General features: G+C 36.4%; 1 protein-coding gene across 1 annotated transcript in view; it reads left to right on the top strand.

Moving 5' to 3' along the window:
• The window catches only part of CSMD1 (CUB and Sushi multiple domains 1), a 2,488,924-nt gene that overhangs the window by 2,431,602 nt on the left and 34,552 nt on the right, over positions 1-22,770 (top strand). Inside the window, exons 57-62 of the mRNA XM_027840340.1 lie at positions 5,249-5,431; positions 17,076-17,252; positions 17,946-18,125; positions 18,697-18,870; positions 19,240-19,413; positions 21,082-21,155. Of these exons, the coding sequence (XP_027696141.1) occupies positions 5,249-5,431; positions 17,076-17,252; positions 17,946-18,125; positions 18,697-18,870; positions 19,240-19,413; positions 21,082-21,155 (962 nt within the window). The remainder of the gene's footprint in view (positions 1-5,248; positions 5,432-17,075; positions 17,253-17,945; positions 18,126-18,696; positions 18,871-19,239; positions 19,414-21,081; positions 21,156-22,770) is intronic.

Raw genomic sequence — 22,770 nt, forward strand, 5'->3', positions numbered from 1 at the left:
CAGAAAGAAGTACTATAAATTTTTTTGTTCCTCTAGGACCTTTTTGTTTTTCTTTGATCTCTTTGGGATACAGACTTAGTAGTGGTATTGCTGCATCAAAAGGTATGCAGTTTTATAGACCTTTGGGTATGGTTCCAAATTGTTTTCCAGAATGGTTGGACTAGTTTACAGCTTCACTAACAGTTCATTATTTTACCTATTTTCCCACATTTCCTCCAGCATTTGTCACTTCTAACAGGGGTTAGATGGTACCTCGGTGTTGTTTTAATTTGCATTTTCCTCTATCAATAGTGATTTAGAACATTTTTTTTTCATGACTAGATAGCTTTGATTTCTTCTGAAAACTGCCTGTTCATATCTGTTGACAATTTATCAATTTTGGAATGACTTATTTATATAAATTTGACTCAGTTCCCTATATATTTGAGAAATGAGGTCTTTATCAGAGAAACCTGCTTTTTTGATTTTTTTCATTGTCCATGGTACCTTTTAGCAAAGTGTAGTTTCCCTGATTATCTTTTAATTAGGTCTATTTTTGCTTTTGCTTTGTCTGAGATCCTAATTTCTACTCCTGTCTTTTTTACTTTAGCTGAAGCATATAAATTCTTCTCTAGCCCCTTATTTTAACTCTGTATATCTTTCTGTTTCAAGTATGTTCTTGTAAGCAACATATTTTTGTATTCTGGTTTGTAATCCATTCTGCTATTGACTTCAAATTTATGTGTGAATTGATTTCATTCACATTCACAATTATTACTGTGTATTTCCCTCCATTCTATTTTCTTCTATTTCTCTCTCTTTCTCTCTCTCTCTCTCTCTCTCTCTCTCTCTCTCTCTCTAAAAGTCTGTTTTGCTTCTCACCACTGCCTTTTTTTGTCTACCCTCCCTTTTATTACCCCCTCCATTTCTTATCACCTTCCCCTCCTAGTTCCCTGTTGGTTAAGTTAGATTTTTATACCCAACTGTATTCGTACAGATACACACTTCTATTTTTGAATCAATTTAGATGAGAGTGGGGTTCAAGCATTGTCTTCCACCATTTCCTCCTTTTTCCTTCTACTGTATAAGCTTTTCCTTGCATTTCTTTTTTGAGATAATTTTCCCATTCCTCTTCTCCCCTACTCTTCTCCCAGTGCACCTCTATTTCTCACCACTTCCTTTTTTTTTTTTGAGATCATCCCAACATAATCAACTCACACCTATACTTACCTTCTGTCCATATAGACTCCTTCAAACTATCCTGAGGAGTTACATGTATTTTCTTTCCATATAAGAATATAAGCAGATTAATCTTATTGATTCCCTTATGATTTCTCTTATGTTTACCTTTTTGTGCTTGAGTCTTGTGTTTAGATGTGAAATTTTCTATTTAACTGTGGTCTTTTCATCAGGACTGCTTCAAAGTCCTCTATTTCATTAAATATCTATTTTCCCCCAAAAGATTAACTCAGTTTTGCTGGGTTAGTTATTCTTGGGTTTTAATCCTAGCTCCTTTGCCTTCTGGAATATCATATTCTAAGGTCTCCACTTCTTTAACATTGTTGTTCAGTCATTTTCAGTTGTGTCCAACTCTTTGTGATTTCATTTGGGGTTTTCTTGGTAAAGACACTGGAGTGGTTTGCCATTTCTTTCTCCAGCTCATTTTACAGATGAAGAAACTGAGGCAAACAGGGTTAAGGGACTTGCCCAGAGTCACATAGTAAGTATCTGAACTGTTTTTCTGGATGCTTACAATATTTTCTCCTTGACATGGGAGCTTTAGAATTTAGCTATAATATTTCTGGGAGTTTTCATTTTGGGATCTCTTTCAGTAGATAATCAATGGATTTTTTCAATTTCCATTTTACCTCCTGAATCTAAGATGTCAGGGCAGTTTTTCATGATAATTTCTTGAAATATGTTGTCTAGGCTTTTTCTTTTATCATGGCTTTCAGGCAGTCCAATAATTCTTAAATTATTTCTCCTGAATTTATTTTCCAGGTCAGTTGTTTTTTCAATGAGTTATTGCACATTGTATTGTATTTATTTTTTCACTTTTGTAATTTTGTTTTACTATTCCTCAGTATCTCATGGAGTCATTAGATTCCACTTCCACAATTCTTATTGTAAGGGATTATTTTCTTCAGTGAGCTTTTGAAAGTCCTTTTTTTATTTGACTAATTCTGCTTTTTAAGGAATTCTTTTCTTCAGTGATTTTTTTTTACCATTTGAACATTTCTATTTTTTGAGGTTTTATTTTCCTCAGTATTTTTGTACCTCTTATCAAACTGTTAATTCTCTTTTCATAATTTTCTTGCATCAATTTCATTTGTTTCCCCAATTTTTCCTCTACCATTCATTTCTTTCTTTAACACTTCCTGTAATTCTTGTTGTGCTTATGCCCAATTTGCAATTTTTGTTGAGGCTTTGCTTGCAACTGTTTTCATGTTGCTGTTTTCTTATGAGTTTGTGTCTTGGTCTTTCTCTGATATTGTAATAGCTTTTTATGGTCAGTTATGTTGTTTGCTCATTTTTCCCAGCCAGTATCTTGATTTTGAACTCTTAAATTTGGGCCTTGCTTACCTGGGGTTTGGGAGACAATGTCCTAAGTTTTAGGTGCTTTTTTTTTTTGTTTGTTTTTTATGCTGCTGTTTTCAGAGCTAGTTCTGGAGGTTTACAAGGTTTTGGTTCTCCCAGGCTGGTTTGATCCAGAGAGAGGTATGGTCCTGGCCTGTACTCTTGTCTTTTTCCAAGAAGGGGCTCTGCTCCCTTGTGATTGATTACAAGTCCTCCTCTCTGCCCTAGAACTGTGACCAATGACTATGAACCAGAAGTGTGTAAGGGCAGCAGACTTGCCAAATTGTACCAGGTCCTGCATCTAGTGACAGAAAAAGGTCCCTAGTAATACCTTTCTGACCAGTTGGACTCTCTTACCATCTGTGGGCTAAGAGCTCCTGAAACTTCTGCTGCTTCTGTCACAGTCACTTTGAAGGCCTACCCCTTATGCTGCTGTTGGGTATACTCTGGGTCAACCCCCATCTCAGTGTCATAGATCTCTTCTGGAGACCTCCTAAGTTTTCTTAGACTGGAAAAAAATGTTTCACCCCAACCTTTTGTTGGCTCTGCCACTCCAGAATTCAATTTGAGGCATTATTACAAAGTTGTTTGGAGAGGAATGTTGGGAGAGTTCAGCTGGTGTGCTGCCTCTCTCAAAAATGACCATCTCCCACTTACTTCCTTAAAGTTCTGTCCTTGGAATTCTTCCTTGGACCTCAGATTCAAGTATAATAATTAATCATGCTCATGCCCTTTCCCCTTGGATATCAGTTATAGTTTTTGTTTTTGTTTTTGTTTTACCCAAAAATATATGCCTCATCTGATCAGAGGCTAAAGATCTCTTTTCTCATCTCATCTCTTTGAATATTTAGATGGAACTGTTCTTCTAATCATTCAACATGATCAACTCTTCACAGTAGTTATTAGCTCTCTAGGCTGTTTCTATGCTTTCTAAATTAGCTGTAGATGTGAACAGGAAAGGAGGGTTCTGAAACAAGTTGCTTAATAACCACACAAGTATAACCCCCAGTCCCAAAGCCAAGTGGTAAGGTATTATCTCTTTATTGGTCAATGAGGATCAGGGCATAATTGTCAAGAGTGAAAGAGCTCAAGTTGTTTGTTTGTTTGTTTTGTTTTTATTGTTTTGGTTTTTTTGAGTCTCTTTGAGTTTTGGAGTCTCTCCAATTTCTGTGTTTGTGGAGCTTCTGACTTCCAGCTTTGAGAGAGAAAATGGAAAATGTTAGCCTTATGTCAGGTTGCTGAAGGAAAAGACTCTAGGAAGAAGTCAAAATGAGAGGAGCTGACAGTCTTCAGGATGTCTCTATCTCCAGCTTCCTACACTAGAGACTTAGGGGAATTCTCTCTTGGGTGAGATCTAGGATTGTTTCTCTTGGCTGAGGAGAGTTATCTCACTCCCAATGGGAGAGCTTTTTCACTCTGTATTGTCTGGTATATAGTCTGATATGTATACTTTCTCTGACTTCTATTTTTCTACTGATTTGGATAAATGGGTTTCATAGCTAAGTACTATGTGTGTTCATTGTGGAACTGGTGTTTGGTGGGGAGTCAAACCTTGGATATAAAACTTAGGGTCCTTTTCTTCTCCAATAAGGAACAAAGATTGGAAGTTAAACTGAATCTAAAAATCACATCCTCTGGACCAGTAATATTTAAGGAGACAGAGATATCTATATAAAATATGTATATGTATATACTCATATAGATATATCTGCTTCTTCTTTCTTAGAGAAGGATTGGGGGACAATCTTTTCTGCCTCCTTTTGAGCCACAAAATGACACTTCTATGCTAGGTGTGTGTGGGGGGGGGGTAGGGTGGAACAACAAGGAAACACATTGTTTTAGCAGTTTTAAAAGCCTTTACTATACACACTCCAGTGAGCTATGGATTATCTGGTGTAGCCATTTCTGCAGATGTTGTTGAATATAGTAACTCAGCACTTTTAGTACATGCTCTTGGAAGGTGGGGGAGGGGCAAGAAAAATGTTTGTTGGTTGGTTTGTTTTTTTCCTAGTAGCTAATCTTCTAGTGATGAGTCTTTCTATACTTAACTAATATGGTCCTCAAACAAAAGACAATCTACCACCAGATTCAAGCCTTGCTAGTTTGACAAACCTGTCAGAGTTTGTGTTCTGATGATATAGCCTTCAAAAACCCAGGGTCAATTCTAAGCCATAAGAATGGATCTGAGGAAATTGCAGTGGAGGAAAGACTAAAAATAAAATTAATAATAAAAATAGTTGACAATTATAAATCATTTAAAGGCTTACAAAAACATTATGTATTATTTCCCTTGAGCCTGACAACGACTCTGTGAGATACTTACTACAGATTTTATTACCCATTGTATAGATGAGGAAACTCAGGTTTGCAGAGATGAAATGACTTGTCCATGGTCACATTGTAACTATGTGTCGGAAGCTTGACTTGAACAGGTGACTTCCTGACTTCCCACTTCACCACTTATTTATTATTATAGTCATCTCTCAGTTTGCCGCTGGTTGTAAGATCCCTTGTAGTTTCTCAATCACCCATTGCATCAAATCAGAACTGGCTATTTTTAAATGAATTCAGTCAGTTCCATTTTATTATCTTCTTTTTCCCTTCTATTCTACTTATAGAACATAACAGTTCTTCATTTTTAAAAGTTATTTCATCAGGAATTTACTCTTGTTGCCTGTTTTTTGTTCAATAGGAAACAATCCAGGGTTTTGTGATGATCCAGGAACACCAGCTCATGGCTCTAGGCTTGGGGAGGAATTCAAGGTTAAAAGTCTTCTCCGTTTCTCCTGTGAAATGGGTTATCAATTGAGAGGCTCTCCTGAGAGAACATGCTTGCTCAATGGATCTTGGTCTGGAGTACAGCCGGTGTGTGAGGGTAAGTAGCCCTTTCAGTAGTCCTATACTTCTGTGGCTCTGTGATCCCATCTCTTGGTATTTTTACTCGTAATCAATGTAACAGTTTTCAAGTATGGCATCCTAAAAAAGTATTCAATTATGGCAGTCGTGGAATTTCTGAATGTACACAGAGTGCAATGTAGACCATGGTCTCTGTCCTCCAGAAGTTAATAATCTTAATTAAAAAAAAAAAGTCTCCAGATCTTTTCTGTGAATGAACTGCTTTTAATTTGCTTAAGTTTATGATCACATTGGGGGAGTGGGTGGTGGTAAGTAATAAAGCAGAGGAAATGTAAGCTACTCAGGGAGACAGTTACAGATCATTATATTATTCATCCCCAAGAACCAAAGTGAAAACATAATATTATTAGCTGTCTTAGATTTGAATTCAAAAAACTTTGACTAAGCACCTACTATGTGTGAGACTAGAAATCAGCCAAGTGGTAATCCACCTTTTGCTTTAAAAACTTCATTGGGAGAATATATTACCACTGAAGTAAGTGCATTCTCATACTGGATAGCTATAGTTTAAGGAATTTCCTCCTAACATCCAACTACCTATTGCTACTAGTTCTACTTTCTGGGGCCAACGTGAACAAGTTTAATCTCTGTTTCATGCAGAAGCTCAAAAATAGAGACAGCTGTTATGACTTCCCCATAATTAGCCATATTGGGCCCATAGAGGTGAATTAACTTGCTTAAGGTCACTCCAATCTCATGAATCCACTCCAGTGCCCTTTCCCCTGAACAGTTTGGCCTCTTTGTAGGCCTCTATTCTACATCATTTGTGCCACGTGGACAGTTACTAAGGAAGGCACTTAGAACTCTTTGCTCCTCAGCTGATGTTTTCCCTAAGTTTATTTATCAATATTGACTAATTTGTGAGCCACAAGTTTATAACTATTACATAGATTACTTCCAACAAAACAAAATAATTAAAATTCTACCAGCAACTTTCAAGAAGTAAAAGAAGGTTAAGATAAGTATATACATTTCCAATAAAATTGATTCAAAATTATTCAGTGACATTCTAAGTGGCAGATAACCAATGAGTGAATGACAATGAATTGCATATAAGGTGAGGGGAAGGGTGCCCAAATCAGAAGAACTATTAGGATTTGTAGATTCAGATCTCGAAGAGACCTTAGATGTTATCTAGTCCAATTTCTTCATTTTACAGATGAGGAAACTGAAGCCCAGAGAGGAAAAGTGAATTGCTCAAGTTTATATAGATAAATGATATTTGAGCTATGATTTGAATCTAGGCTGTTTAATTCCACATTGTGCATGTCTCCCATTATATAATATTGCCTCATATGATAAAAATCAGATATTTGGAAACATCCTGAAGGAAAAAAATGAAGAATAGACTTAGACAAGATTATGGCTGTAGAAAACTGAAGTTATTATTCTTCAGACATTGAGATGCTGTGCAAAACATGTTGAAGAGAGAAAAAAATCACTCAATTTCAAAGAACTGCTAAAATGAAAATTTCCCAGTGGAAAGCCCACTTTCATTTTCTGGCTGAAGGATTTTGAAGCACAGTTTGAACCTTAATGCAGGTGGATATGTATTGTCAGTTACATGGTGATCTGAGGTACCAAAGTATATTATTCATTCTAGTTTAAGAGCTTGGGACATAACTTGCTATATTAGGAGATCCTCAAATAATTTAGTTTTGCAAATTTAAAAGTTGACAAGATTTAAAGCCACTATGGATGAGTGATGTGTTCCCATGGAGTCTCATTCCTTTAGGACTGTGATAGAACACTGTGAATGCCAGTCTTATAAAGCATCAATATATTCACTTATTTGAATAAGAGAATTTAATTGCATGTCACTCAGTAATCTGCTTTATGTAGTTCATACAAAGTACTTTTTAAAAATAGCAAGTAGTTTTGTCCCAAATTGAGAAATTTAAAAGGATACTGTAAAACTTTCAAAAGTCTTCACTAAGAATATTAAGACCACTCTCCTGAAGTTCTCTTAACTCTCTCCACTCCTCAAAACTCCTTATCATAACCTTTACTCCTTCAGTACTGGAACTATTTCATTGTGTAGAGTACCTAAAACATAGTAGGTGTTTAGTAAATGCCTGCTACCTTCTATTCCTTCCTTCCTTCCTTCCTTCCTTCCTTCCTTCCTTCCTTCCTTCCTTCCTTCTCTCTAGCCATTCCTTCTAAGTCTTATTCACTGGATTACCATCTACTTCCCTGCTTCCTTGTGTGGCTATATCTCAGACTCTACCCTGGGTCCTCTTCTCTCTCTATGCTCTTTCTTGGTTATCTCATCAGCTGCTGTGAATTCCACTGTCATCCCTATGTAGATAACTTCCAGATCTATATGTCCAATATTAATCTTTCTCTTGAGCTCAAGTCTCGAATTGCCATTTGTCCTTTGAATGTTTTTTTGCTGGATGTCCTGTTGTCATCTCAATTTTCTAGTCACCTGACTTCACAGCCTTAGAGTTACCCTTGAGTCTTCCTTCTCCTGCACCCCTCACCCTGATTATCTAATAAGTTCCTAGTCTTGTTGACTATACCTCTGCAATATCTTTTGCTTTTGTCTACTACTCTCCACTCACACAACTACCACCCTAATTCAGGTTTCCATCTTTTACTTGTACTATTGTAGTAGCTTCCTATTGGTTCTTCCTGCCTTCAGTCTTTCCTTTTTCAAATAATTCCTTCACGTGATTGACAAATTGATATTCCTAAAGCACAAATGATTTCTAATCATTTTACTCCCTTTTCTCAGGAAACTCCAGTGGTTCCCAGTTGCCATTAATACAAAGAACAAATGCCTCTGTTTAGCAGTTGAAGCCATTCTTAATTTGAATGCATCCTACCTTTCCAAGCTTATTAGACATCACTCTTATTCACACATGATTTGGTATGGCTAAACTGACCTCCTTGCTGCTACTTGTTCATAACTTTCTATCCCTTCCGTTGATTTTGCAAAGGCTGCCCCCCATAACTGGAAAGCATTGCTTTTTTTTTTCTACCTTTGCCCAATAGAATCACTCACTTCCTTTAAGATTTAAATGGTCACCTCCTACCTAATCTCCTTTTGCCCAGATATTACTTTGCTTATATATTACTGAGTCCATTTAGTCCAGCCCCCACATTTTACAGATGAGCAATTTGAGACCACAAGAATGTAAGTGACTTGTTTAAGATCATGTGAGGCATTTTGGTAGAGCAGAAAGACCACTGAATTTGAAGTCATTAGGCTCATATTTAAATCCATTATCTGCCACTTAACACACATATGGCCATAGGTACCTTACTTCCCTTCTTTAAGCATCAACTTCTTTACTTGTAAAATAAGGGGATTAGACTAAATGGCCATTAAGATAACTTTCTTCTATAAAGTTATGATTTTATAATCCTATGCAGATCAAAAAAGTCACAGAATTTGAGCATTTAAGGGACCTTAGGGCCACCCTGTCTAAGCCATGTCAAGTGACCTTGAGCCCCAGGTCAAACCAGGTAGTAAATGGTGGAACCAGGATTTCAACAGGGTATTAAGTAATAGAAACAGGATTCAAAATTCAATTTCTCAAACTCGAAATCCATTTATATTTCTAATATACTCCTTCTCAAGAAGCTTATACTTCAGTAGGGAAAATAAAATCTGTTTATTAATAACAAATAAAGAGTACACACTCAATAAATATTTGTTCAATGAATATAATGACTGTAATAAGTTAAGGAGAGGAATGTTTTAATTGATGATAGAAATATAAACAATACTCCCAAGCAATACTTTTCATAAGAGTTCATAGGTTCATAAGATTTCATGCTGGAAAAAACCTGAAATATAATCTCTGCCAGTCCCTTCATCTTATAATTGAGGAAACTGATGCTGGGAGAGAGGAAGGGATTTGTTCAAGGTTACATATGCAATAAGTAATGGAGTAAAAATTTGAATCCAGTATTCTGACTCTAATTCCCAGTTTTTCCTTTGAAACCACACTGACTGTGTAACTATTTTTAACCCAGGATGTCTTTGGCTACAGTTACTCACATAGCAGTCATATGCTTTTTTGTGACTATGCCAAGCTAATTCTTTATAAACCATTACATGAGAGAACCTAGAATAGATGGAAAGTCAGTCACAAACAGAGGTAGTCATGGGATGTAGACTGATTCAGGAAAAAAAACACTGCCCCTACAATCACAGATTAGTGGTCATTTAGTCTGGCCTTCCAATTTTAAAAATGAGGTATCTGAGACCCAGAGAATTGAAGTGACCTACCCATGGCCTCACAGGTTCAAATCCAGTGCTGAGGGCGAGAGTGTGATTCTGTTATTTTTCCCTCACCTAGCCCCCAACATACACACACCACAGTTTCAGTGTATAATTATCAGGAAAGAGGCAATACCATCATGGTATGGCTGTTATGAGAGTTCCTTGAGACAACCAGCATAACTATTGGAGGGAAAAGAAACCAGAGTTAATGTCTTGGCCTGCTTTTAAAAAGTACTTAACTGCTTCTTTCTTAATAAAATGAAGAATGGTAGTGAAGGAACATTTAATTATGTACATTGTATGTGTGCGTGTATATGTATATGCAGTTGTATGTATGTTTAATGATACTTGTTGCAAGTATCTCCATCATCTATTTGGAGACAAATGATAATAACTCCCAGATTTCCCTGCTTTTTTTCTTGGGTTTGTTGAAACATTACTTATGGCTAAGGATGTAGGAGCTACAGTAAGCTTTACCAAAAAGAAAAAAAATGTTGATAGTAACTTTGAGCTATTAAAAAAAAAGATTGGTCATAGTTTCATGTTCCCAGCCAAGTTCATGTTCCTGATGCTATAATAACCTCTACTGAGTCTATCAAGAAAACTAAACCAGTTGGAAATGGAAATGGAAAGTAATGGAGACTTCCAGAAAATGTACAGTTATTGTTAAAACAAAACAAAACAAACAAAAAAAAAACCCCACAGTTAATGGGCCACAAGAGAAAAGCTTTTAAAAATGTCCTTTGGCATCTGCTAACTTATGTTTCTAATAAACTTTTTTTCCTTCACTTAAACCATTTTAACTATACATTTTTAATGAGGTAGTCTTTCAATCATAGGCTCATTATCTTCCTTTTATATCCTTATATATCTCATGAAATAATATAAAATAACTACATCATTTGACCTTAATTGCATGGGTTAACTATTAATTACCTTCTCCTGTCTTCTTCAAACAAGTCAAAAGTTTAATCAGAAAATGTCTACATTCATGTGACCATGAATGTGAGCATTTTAAGATTCTTAAATTAGACAAAAAAAAAGATGCATCCACTGTCATCATAAAGTTTGTTATAATGCCACATAAATACAAACAGGCCTTGGTTTCCTTCTGTTTATAGATGTTGCATATAAACAACTCTAGATTGCTACTAATGATTTCCCTTTTAACATGAAAAGGGAAAACTCTCATTCCTCTTTAATGATATGTACCAACTTCCTCTACTTCCCAGGACTCGCATGACATGCTCCTTACCACAGTCCATACTTCTTACCTTGCCCCAGTTATAGAGGATCAGTGTTGGGGCAATAGTGGTAATAAACGTGGTAGAGAAGTTTTGTTTAAGGGAGAAAGGAGTAACAGAGAAGTTATATTGTTACTGCTATTGCCATGCCCTTTCCTTTTTCAAATTATCCTGAGCATTTTGTAAATACCTTTTATTTATCATCATTATCACACACCCCACTACCATCTTGTTTAGTAATTTACATTCATGCCACTTTGCCTTCAAATATAATGTTCTGGGAGGTTGGGGGGGGCAGTTAGATTATGTCTTTTTTTTTTCCTCTTACATTTATTGGAAGAATGGTTGGCAGAAAGATATGATGGAGCACTCACCAGTTATATTCTTCTATGCCTGAAAAAGGGAACCAGAGATTCTGTCTTGGCCTAATATGTTTGAATCAAATGAATATTTATCACAAAGTGTTTCTTTTTTCTAGGCCTCATCTATTAGAACAATAGGAAATTCAGAAGAGAATGGAGAACAAAGGACTCTCAAGTACAAAGAAGCTTAGTATAGTTTGAGACTGAGGTTCATGCTAGAGAAAAGGAAGAGAGACCAGAGAATTGTTGAGGGGTGATACAGTAGAAGAGGGCAAAAAACAAGAACAGATTTTTTTTTAAAATCTGGGATTTCACCAGAATGCCAAAGGGGTTCATGATTTAAAAAAGATAGATTAAGAACATCTGGCTAATGGATTCCCTTTTTCCCTTCTCTGTGTGGTTTATTCCTTTGATGATGATAAATACCCTTTCATCTTTAGTATATAGAGACAAAACCTTTAATAAAAGTGTATATTGTTTACACAGTTTAAAGAGAGCAGGGAACTATAGAAAGCAAATGAGTTCCATTCACCAGGAAATAATGAGGTAGGGGAGGAGGAGGAAGTGAAGAGGGGGATAACAGGGAATCTGGAAAATTTTATGTAGGCAATTGAATCCTTAAGCAAATCAGTGAACCTGACCTGTCTTCAACTCCTCATGATTATTTACAGATGAGGGTGCTAACTCTTCATTTGTAGTCAGCTGGCCATTGGCATTTGGCATTTGGCATGACCACACCCTCTTCATCCTCTTTGTTCTGTGAGGAGCGAAGAACTTCCTGGATTTTGCTGGTCCTGTGTGACTTCCACTTCCTATGATCCTTCAATTGTGTTGTCTAGTTAGGAAACACTACAATTTCCATGGACTCCCTTGCTAATAAGGTACAACACACACTTCTGTAACTGTTTTTATCCCCCTAAGGAATATAATTTCCTTGAGTTCAAAGACTCTTTCATTTTTGTTCTAGTACTGAGAACAATGCTTGGAAGATGATAGTCACTTAATAAATGTGTGTTGCTGGATTATCCTTCAGGCATTGTGTATCAAATAGGAGTTTAAGTATATTAGAATTTTTCTAATCAAACTCCCTTATTTTACATAGGAATTAACTTTGACACAGAGAGGTTAGATTACTTGCCCAAATCCATACAACTTAATTGGAGAAAGAGCCAGAACTAGAAATATCATCTCCTAACTCTTCATCTGGTGCCATTTACATATTTCACAGATTTAGCATTCCATTTTGTGACAGTTTTTCTAGGAGGAAAAATGAAAAAAAATTTTTTTTCAACATACCTTTGCAGACTCATTATACCTAAACTAGCCAATGTTCTAATTTCCCACCTCTATGCCAATTTAAGCCTGTCTGTGGAATGTTCTCCATCCCTAACTTTGCCTGTTGCTCCTCACTCCCCTCAAGGTTTGTCAGAGGTGGCTTCCTAGAGGAGAACTTTGCTTATTTCCTGTGTTGTTAGTCCCCACTTCTCACCCCCTTTTGTATTTTTTTTCATTTATATGTTGTGTTTACTTATTGGTGTACATGTTGCCTCCCCTTGCCCAGTAGAATGTAGTCTCCTTGAAAGAAGGAACTGTTTAGGGTTTGTTTTTGTTTTTGTTTTTTATTCTGTATCCTCTCCACTTACTATAGCCAGAGACATAATTGGAGATTAGTAAAAGCTTGTTCAATTAAATTGGTAAATCATATTAAAATCATTGCCCTGGGCGTTGATGTTAAGTGAGGTAATACTGAACAGAGGTCAGAAGGGGAATATAAAAAAAATCATACTGATAAATTGTTTGAGGACCTTTTTCTTGAATTTTTTTTTTCTTTTCAATTTCACTGGCTGTTAAAGCTTTTGAGAGAAAGGGTTAGGTGATGGGGGGAGGGATTTGGGTTTACCAGGCTAAGACCATATAGAACAAAATAGGATGAAATCAGTACTTTAGAGTTAATCTGCAAAGATGAACTGACCATAGAGCACCCACTATGATTTTGTCCTAAAAGAAACCAGGAATTTATTTATTAATTAAAAAAAAATCACCAATCAGAATACAAACTTATTATCAACACCACCACCAGCAGCTAATATTCATATAGCAACTACTATATGTCAGCCACTATGCTCAGCACTTTACAAATATTATCTTGGAGCCACACAACTCTGGGAAGTAGATGTTAATAGCCAATAGTTAACATTTGCGTAGTTCTTACTATGTGCAGCTATATGCTATAGGGGATAGAGTGTGGGGGCCTGTAGTCAGCAAAATTCATCTTCCTGAGTTCAAATCTGGTCTCAGACACTTACTAGCTATGTGATCCTGAGCAAGTAACTTAACTCTGTTTACCTCAGTTGTCTCAGCTGTAAAATGAACTGGAGAAGGAAATGGCAAACCATTCCAGTATCTTTGCCAGAAAAAAAAAATCCCAAATGCGGTCATGAAGAGTTGGATACAACTGAAAAAAAAAAAAAGACAAAACAAAACAAAAACTGATACTATGTGCCAGACACTGTGTGCTAAGCACTTTACAACTATTATCTCTTTTGATCCTCACAATGATCCTGAGAGAAAGGTGCTATTATTATCCCCATTTTATATTTGAGGAAACTGAAGCAGACAGAGGCAGACAGAATGACTTGCCCAGGGTCACAGAACTAGTAAGTGTCTGAGATCTGTTTTGAACTCAAGTCTTCCTGACTCAAGGTCTAGCATTTTATCCACTGAGCTATCTAACTGCCTCTTTACATATAATAATAAGACAAACACTGAGCTGGAACTTTGAAAATCTGGGTTCTATACCTGGCATGTCTTACATCTTTAGAGTAACTAACACCTCGAAATACAGGGACTGTGCTATTCTGGTCCAGCATAAAGTTTCTGGCTGATCTCTAGATCGTTGTAGAGAAGGGTTGAGTGCATCATGTAAACAGTCTGCAAAGCACATCAAACAGTTTTAACAATTTCATTGTTGGGGATGCCATCAAAATATAGTTGTTTCATTATATATAAAATGGGCTTTGCTTTTGAAAAACAACGTGCAAAATGGGTTTCAAAACTAAGATACAATTGTTTACAGTTTTTAAGAAAAGCAAAGCAAAACAAAAGAATTGGGAATGTGAGGCAATGGAAAGAACACTCCATTTGGAATCCCTAGAACATGAGTGGGAATCCTGGCTCTTCTGCTCACTGCTTATGTGAAAATGGGCAAGTTAACTTAACTTGACATTCCTCCTCTTGCCTCCATATTCTTGCAGGAATGTACATATACCTTCCACACTGCTGCCTGTTAGTCTCCTTAACAAAGTTCAACTCAGGTGCCACCACCTATAGAAAGTCTTTCTTGATCTCTTCCACCTCAGATTATATTATTACTTGCTTATCCATACATACATAAAATAGAATATAAATATCTTGAGGAAATGGACTGTTTAATTCTGTAAAAGGGCAAAGTAGATAGAGGGCAGGGTTTGGAATTAGATAAACCTGCGTTCAAATCCAGCCTCAAATATTTACTAGCTACGTGACCCTGGGCAAGTTGCGTATGTGTGTGCCACACACACACACACACACACACACACACACACACATACACACAGAGGAAAAAAAAAAGAAAAACCCTCTGTCTCAGTTTCCCCAGGTGTAATAGGGATTATAACAGCACCTACCCCCAAGGTTTTTCTGAGGATCAAATAAGATAATATTTGTAAGAAGCACTTAATACTATAAGCCTGGCACACAGTAGGTGCTATGTAAATGCTTAATTCTCTTTCCTTTCTATAGTCACAGCCCCATTGTCTAGCATAGTGCCTAGATGTAATAGGCACTTAATGGTGAATTGAATTGACTATTCTGGGTCTTAGTTTCCTAATGCATAAGAAGAAAGGGGGGGGGGACCTGCAGCCTCAAGGCCACATATGGCCCTCTAGGTCCTCAAGTGCAGCCCTTTGAATCCAAACTTTGCAGAACAAATCCTCTTATAAGGCCACATGTGGCGCACTACTGAGCTAGATAATCTCTAAGGTCTCTTCCTATTCTAAATTGTATGGTTTTAGTTTTTCTACAAATAACAAATAGGGCACAGTGAATTGAGTACAGGACCTGAAACCAGAAAGACTCATCTATCTGAGTTCAAATCTGACTTCAGACACTTACTAGCTGTGTGACCCTGGGCAAGTCACTTATTCCTCTTTATCTCAGTTTCTTCATCTGTAAAATGAGCTGGAGAAGGAAGTGGTACACCACTCCAGTATCTTTGCCAGGAAAACCCCAAATGGGATCATGTAGAGTCAGACACAACTGAAACAATGGAACAATAACAAATAAATAGCAAATACCCCTAGTACATTTAAAATATGGTCTAATTGATATTCCGATTTTTAGAAATCCATCTCCTTCATTAAGAAAGTTATATCTTTGCTAATTGTAACAGCAAAATATAAGACCCTCAAGGAACTGTTTAAGTTTTGTCTTTATATCACAATTGGTTCACACAGTGGCTGGCACATAATAAAGACCTAATACATCTTTTTGAAATCAATTGTACTCAATAGTAGTGTGAGGCAATTTCTCAGCCCTAGTTCCTGGAGAGCCCAAGGAGAATTTCACCTGGATCTACTAAATAGAGGTCAAATAACTTGAGTTACTAAACTGAAAAAAAAAAAAAAAACAACAAAAAACTAATGTGCTCAGGAAGACTGCTCAACATTAGCAATGTCAGCTTCCTTGGGGGACAGAATTGCCTTTCGTAACCTTTCAGATCCACTTAGCAGTATTCTGTAGCAATTGAGGATGAAGAAGTCAACATCTTTCACAGGAGAGATAAAGGAAGGGAAATCAAACATTGATAAAAGAGGAGTTTGGGGGGAAATATTTGCCATTCAGCTGATGGTTGTTGTTGCTGTTTAGTCATTTCTCAGTCATGTCCAGCTCTTTGTGACCCCTTTTGGGGTTTTCTTGGCAAAGATACTGGAGTGTTTTGCCATTTCCTTCTCCAGCTGATAGGAGTTATTATTGGGGTAGGAAAAGTTTTACTGTTCAAGAGTAGCAAAGTGGAGCTGACCAGACATTTTCACAATTGTTAAATGTTAAATTGTTAAATTCTCTATGTTCTCTAAAGCAGCAGGGTTAAAGTAACCATTTAGAAAAAGCTGCAGGTATCTCTAATCCAAGGACAACAAATAGTTTCTACAACTCTGCATGATATATAAAAAAAAAGACACCCTGCTTAACTGTGTACTTACATTTGTTATATTTTATTTCTACTCAATAGAATTATAGATTTTAGCAGGAGAGGCCCTCAGGGGACATGTAATCCAGCCCCCTGATTTTACAGATGAGGAAATTTGGGGCCCATAGTTTTAAGGGATTTGCCTAAATTCACAAAGGTAGGTAATGTGTGTTAGTATAGGATTTGAACCTAGGTACTCTAACTCCAAATTCAGTGTTCTTCCTACTGTAGTAATAAAGTTAGCTTTAATATATAAAATAATTATCTTATAACCTTTCATTTCAATCTCAAAAAAATACATTTCCTCTTTCCTATATTTAAATTTTCTTTTTAAAATGCAGTTCAGGAACTATAATATGAAACACCAGTATTCACATTTGCAACTCCTCAATGAAAATGAGGCTCTAATTCTTACATACATCTCAGGTCTACATTATAGTCGTGCTTCTGGGGGTTTGAAGTTAAAAACGTGGTCTGTCAAAGTCCCTATATCAGTAAGGGGTTCACTAATTTTGAGTGTCCTGTTTCCCTGATAGCTGTGTCTTGTGGAAATCCTGGCACCCCTGCGAATGGCATGATAATAAACAGTGATGGAATACTCTTCTCAAGCTCAGTGATCTATGCCTGTTGGGAAGGTTACAAGACTTCAGGGCTGACAACTCGCCATTGCACAGCCAATGGAACTTGGACTGGCACCGCTCCTGACTGTACAGGTGAGGCTCTTACTTACTCAACAATCTTAAGAATGTTATGATGAATTTTAATAAATGGCTGTTTAATAAAAAGCCTATTGACTTTCACTGAATTTCTTCCATTGTTTTCATTTCTTAAGTGGAAGGGTGGAAAAGAGGAGAAAAAAACTTTTTTTTTAATTCAAAAACTTTTAATGATTAATCATTTTAAAATCTTACATCTTTTAAAAAAATTCAAAAATTGTAAGTGTATCCCCATAGTTAGTTTTTGTGGTGAGCTGGGCCGGTTGTTGAGAGAATGATGTTAATGTGATGAATGTCTCAGATTCCAGATTATACAGACAACTTAGCTCTTCGTGGAGCAAAACACTCTGAATTGTGGCCATTGCCTGTAGCAGCGATAACCTCAATAAGCTACTGTGTCTGGGCATGATACTTCTTACAACAGGGACTAGATAAGGACATAGATCCAGGCTTAACGTACAATCTGTCACCAATAGTCAAGAACCACTGAAAGTATAGGCCCGGTCCTAACTCTCAAACCTATGCACACACACACACACAGAGACGTATATATTACCATGTTTTCCCACTTTTCACAATACTTCAAAGGAAGCAATCTGAAAATAGACCATATTTATTTAATAAAAGTTTTAAATATTTTGGGTTTAAAAAAAGACATTACAAAAAGTTGCTTTTGGTGTTCCTTTACAGTTATAAGTTGTGGAGATCCAGGTACCTTGGCAAATGGCATTCAGTTTGGAAATGACTTTACTTTTAATAAAACTGTGAGCTATCAGTGTAATCCAGGATATCTGATGGAACCTGCTAGTGCTTCTACAATTCAATGCACAAAAGAGAGCACTTGGAATCAAAGCAAACCAGTCTGCAAAGGTCTGTATTTTTTTTAACTTTAACAAATGTACAAATAATAACCCACAATGGAACTGTTTCATTATTACTTATAGTGTGTCGCTGATAAAGCTGGAATAGTAACAGTTTGTGTCTTTAATTATGTCTATGCAATTATTTATTTATTTATTTTTATAAAGAATAAATCAACCAAATAGAGGTATATGACAGTGGCATAGCAAAAGCAGATGCTCTTGATGAAACCTTAAATGCAAATAAAGCTCTCCTCACCCACAATCCTTTAAATCCTTCTGGCTTTTTGCTTAGGAACTTTACTATCTCAAAGTCCTCTCTGCTAGGGAGGATATGGTCTTCCAAGGGAAGAGTGTGTGTGTGTGTGTGTGTGTGTGTGTGTGTGTGTGTGTGTGTATTTGGGGTTTTCCCTCTCTTAAAAGTAATGAGAACTCACCTACTAGTTAACCAGCACTGATTTTTAACATTTCCTTAATTGCTATCATTAAAACATATACATTAAGTACCATATGAGTTTGAATTAGAATGTGAAGTAGAAGAGGCTATGTAACCCTGAAAGTTATTTGTTTTCTTGAAATAGCTGTCATGTGTGGTCAACCCCCTCAAGTCCAATACGGAAAAGTGGAGGGAACAGATTACCGCTGGGGGGCCAGCATAAGCTACAGTTGTGCTGAGGGCTATCAACTCTCCAATTCAGCAATCCTTTCCTGTGAAGGACGGGGAGTGTGGAGAGGTGACGTTCCACAGTGTCTGCGTAAGTTATTTAGGGAAACATATCTTAATTTTATCCAGTGTCTTCTGCATAAGATGTTTACAAATGAGGTAAGGGATATCCTTTAAGTAGGACATAAATGACACCTTCTATAGCCTATTGTAAAAAGTAGGAACAGGTAAAGTTTACATTAAAATTTGTGAGCTATATTTAACTGACCAAAAGTAAATTAGGCAGTCTAGTATTAAGCTATGATTTCTAGTGTTAGTGTTCTTTTGGTCCCATTCTAGTCTGTTAGGGTTAAATGAACTATAGATTAATGTTTGTAGCTTAATATGCCTAAATTGTGTTTGAATGCCCCAAGTGCTTTCCTCACTTATCTTTTCTTTTTTTTTTTTTTTGGTCCACTAGCTGTATTCTGTGGTGATCCTGGCACTCCTGCTGAGGGGAGGATTAGTGGAAAAAGCTTCATCTACAGATCTGAAGTCTCCTTCCAGTGCAAATCTCCTTTTATATTGATAGGCTCTTCAAAGAGAATCTGCCAAGCAGATGGCACTTGGAGTGGAATACAACCCACATGTATTGGTAATAATGAATTAACATAGCATGGGTTATTTTGTGACAAAGAAATTTCATATACCATATCAGATTGTAACGAAGTTTAATCATTAATTACATTGTGTTATTGTCCTTTGTTCTCATGGGTGGTTTTCTCTGTCATCAAGGTTCTGGTGTCAAGATATTATACTATTTTGATTAGGGCTATGAGTACAGTAAGCCAAGTTGGGGAACCTAGGGACCCACTGATTATTTGGCTACATTGTCCTCACTTTCTAGGTCCTTTCTCTCCCCATCCCCTCCTTATTGTTCATCATCTAGACTAAGGAGCACCCTTGGAGAGGGAGATACACACCTAAAGAATTAGAATGTCTCTCTTCTCAGCCATTTTTATCTTCACCTACCTCATGCTTCTCACATTCACTCAACTATCCTACATACCACACATAGTGATGCTAATAATTACAACTCGTGAATGTATTTAAACAAATTGTCCCTCCTTTTGCAGTAAGTGAAAACTCCCTTATCCCTTGATTCGTTAGTCTATTTATTTGGTTCTTATATGTTTTTTTATTACCACTAGTAAATGACAACCTGCACTTCTGTAGTAAACACTTATAGATCTTGGATATTATCAGCCATTGAAGAGTATTCCCTTTATAAAAAAAATATTTTTTTGTGGCAAAAATAACCTCATTGAAGATCTAGCTTTTCTAAAGTTAGAAACATTTGCTATCACTTGGTTTTAATTGTTGTTGTTCTAAGTATGTTGGGCTGAATTTGTTTTTCCCCAAGAGGTTAGTTGATGCTTTTTTTTCAAAGACTTTTCTCTTCCATTTTCCCATTAGCAGCTGTAGAGTATAAGTAATGATGAAACTTCTTTTGGTTGCTCAAAGGCTATATTTGGGGAAAATGTCACATGTTGGGCTTCCATCTGCTTCAGTCCTGAGACTTTTAATATTTTTTCTTAATGTCATTTATGAAGTCTTGAGGAAGAATGAGGAGGAAAACATAAATGCTATTCAAATTATAATCAGGTCTATATAAAGGGACACATAATTCAGGCCTCCTAAATATAGCATCAGAATAATTAGTTTTACAAATTACTAAAATGTTCATCAGGAATATCTCTACATGAAGATTTCCCATTATGGAGGGTTAGTGGGGTGGGGAAAAAATATCACTGGATAGAAAATCATATATAGATGAACTATTGAAGTAAATATCAATATTGGTGAGATCATGGCTCCATTAAAATATTGAAGTATAATAATATTAATACTCTAAGGATCACTACTTTATGACTCATTATAGAAAGAACGAATAGAGTGAGGTTAGACCACTCCTTTATATTTCCTCAATAACTTTCATATTACTTTCTACTAAGATATGAATTTCTTCTCTTCAAAGCCACATAAGTAATTCAAGTAACTTCAGTGTAGACAACCAATTTATAGTCTGACAAAATAGTATTATGTAATGTGTAAAGTTTAAAGAAAAGATGAACATAGTTTTGCTTTAATTTTACTTGAAATATTTTTTCTCTCATTAGAAGTACTTTTCAGTAAGAAATAATTATATTATGCACTGGCAAAGGCAGAATTTCTTAAAACTTATAAAATAATTTTAGAAAAGAGAATTCCTTTTTACATCTAATACCTGTATTTGATGGTATTTTTCAACTCTGAATTTCAGATCCAGCTCACAATACCTGTACAGATCCTGGTACCCCACATTTTGGAATGCAAAACAGCTCTAGAGGTTATGAGGTATATACATATATATTTTATTTTGGTTTGCTCCAATTTAAGAATAAAATATACTTAATCAGGACAATTGAATCAGCATTTGTTAAGTACCTACTATGTGCTAGATACCATCCTAAGGATATAAATAATAAAAGGAAACATCCCCCACCCTCAAAGAGATTGCATTCTAATGGGGAGAAATAAGGTACGTAGATAAATATTAAATGCATACAAGCTATTTGGGAAGGGAGAGTTAGGATACTGTTTACTGAAAGTAACAGAAAAAATCTCGTGTAAGAGCTGGCACTTGATCTAGTTCCTTGGAAGACTCAAGGATTCCAAGAATCAGATTTGAGTAAAGAGAACATTTCAATCATAGGGGATGGTCTGTACAAAGGTATGAAGGTAAGAGATAAAATATCATTCATGAGAAAATGTATGTAGACTAGTTGGTGTGAACTCAGAGTATACAAAGAGGACTTGATCATTAATATAAATTTGACAGTTATATGTAGGATGGATTGGAAAGAGGAAAGATTAGAAACAAGGAAACCAATGAAAAGGTTGTGGCAGTGTTGAGGGGTAATGAGGTACTGAACTAGGGTGGTGGTATTTTCAATTTAGAGAAGGAAACAAATGTGGGAAAAGTAATTAACATTGATTAGATTTAGCATTTTATTGGATATGGGGCTAAAAGAGAAGGAAGAGCTTAGATGACTCCAAAGTTGTGAATGTAGGTGACTAGAAAAATGGTGGTGGCCTCAAAAGAAATAAGGAAGCTAGGAAAGTTTAGGAAAAGAATAATAAATTCTTGAGACGTGTTGCATTTGAGATCCGTAGGGCCCATTCAAGTAGAGATATTCAGTAGACAATAATATGATAGATGCAGATGAAGCTCAAGATATAGGTACAGGTTAATTAGATATGTAGATATGGGAGTCATCTACACAGAGATGGGTAATTTAATGACCATTGATGGGGTAGAGAAAACATATACGGATAGAGACAGGGGAAGAGAAGAGAATAGAAGGGGAGGTGAGGGTAAGAGAAGGGATAGAAGAGGAGATGAGAGGACAGGATTGGAGAGCCTTAGGAAACAATGACTATTATCCTGAAAAGGAGTTAAGGCAAGTGGACCCTAGCTGTCAGGATTCCAGAAGCTAATTTTTTTTACCTTCTCAAAACTCTTGCTTATTAGGGAAAGGGTAGAGTCCAATAAAGGCAGAGTCTACTACAGGCAGTAGTAGTAGGTGCAGGATAAACAATCCTGAACTTGGAGGCCAGGGAAATTAGTTGGAATCCTGGCTCTGCCATTTGTCACCTGGGAGATCCAAAGCCCACAGTGAACTTAGCTCTGAGTGGAGTTAAGATGAGCTGAGGAATGCATATAGAGGAACAGTTTAACTATAGGGTCAAGACCATAAAGAGAAAGGAAAGTGGAGCCAAAGTCTGAAGAATGACTAGGAAAGCAGAGAGGAATAAAGTGACCAGAGGCCACAGTGAAAACAGTACTCTTGGAACAGGGAGGTGAGAGAGATGAAAGGATAGAAATTTGTATTGAGCTATATCTATATCCGTACTCATCCCCTACACACACACACACACACACACACACACACACACACACACACACACA

Source organism: Vombatus ursinus, unplaced genomic scaffold (genome assembly GCF_900497805.2).
Source record: "Vombatus ursinus unplaced genomic scaffold, bare-nosed wombat genome assembly UNPS02014841.1, whole genome shotgun sequence".
Lineage (NCBI taxonomy): Eukaryota > Metazoa > Chordata > Mammalia > Diprotodontia > Vombatidae > Vombatus > Vombatus ursinus.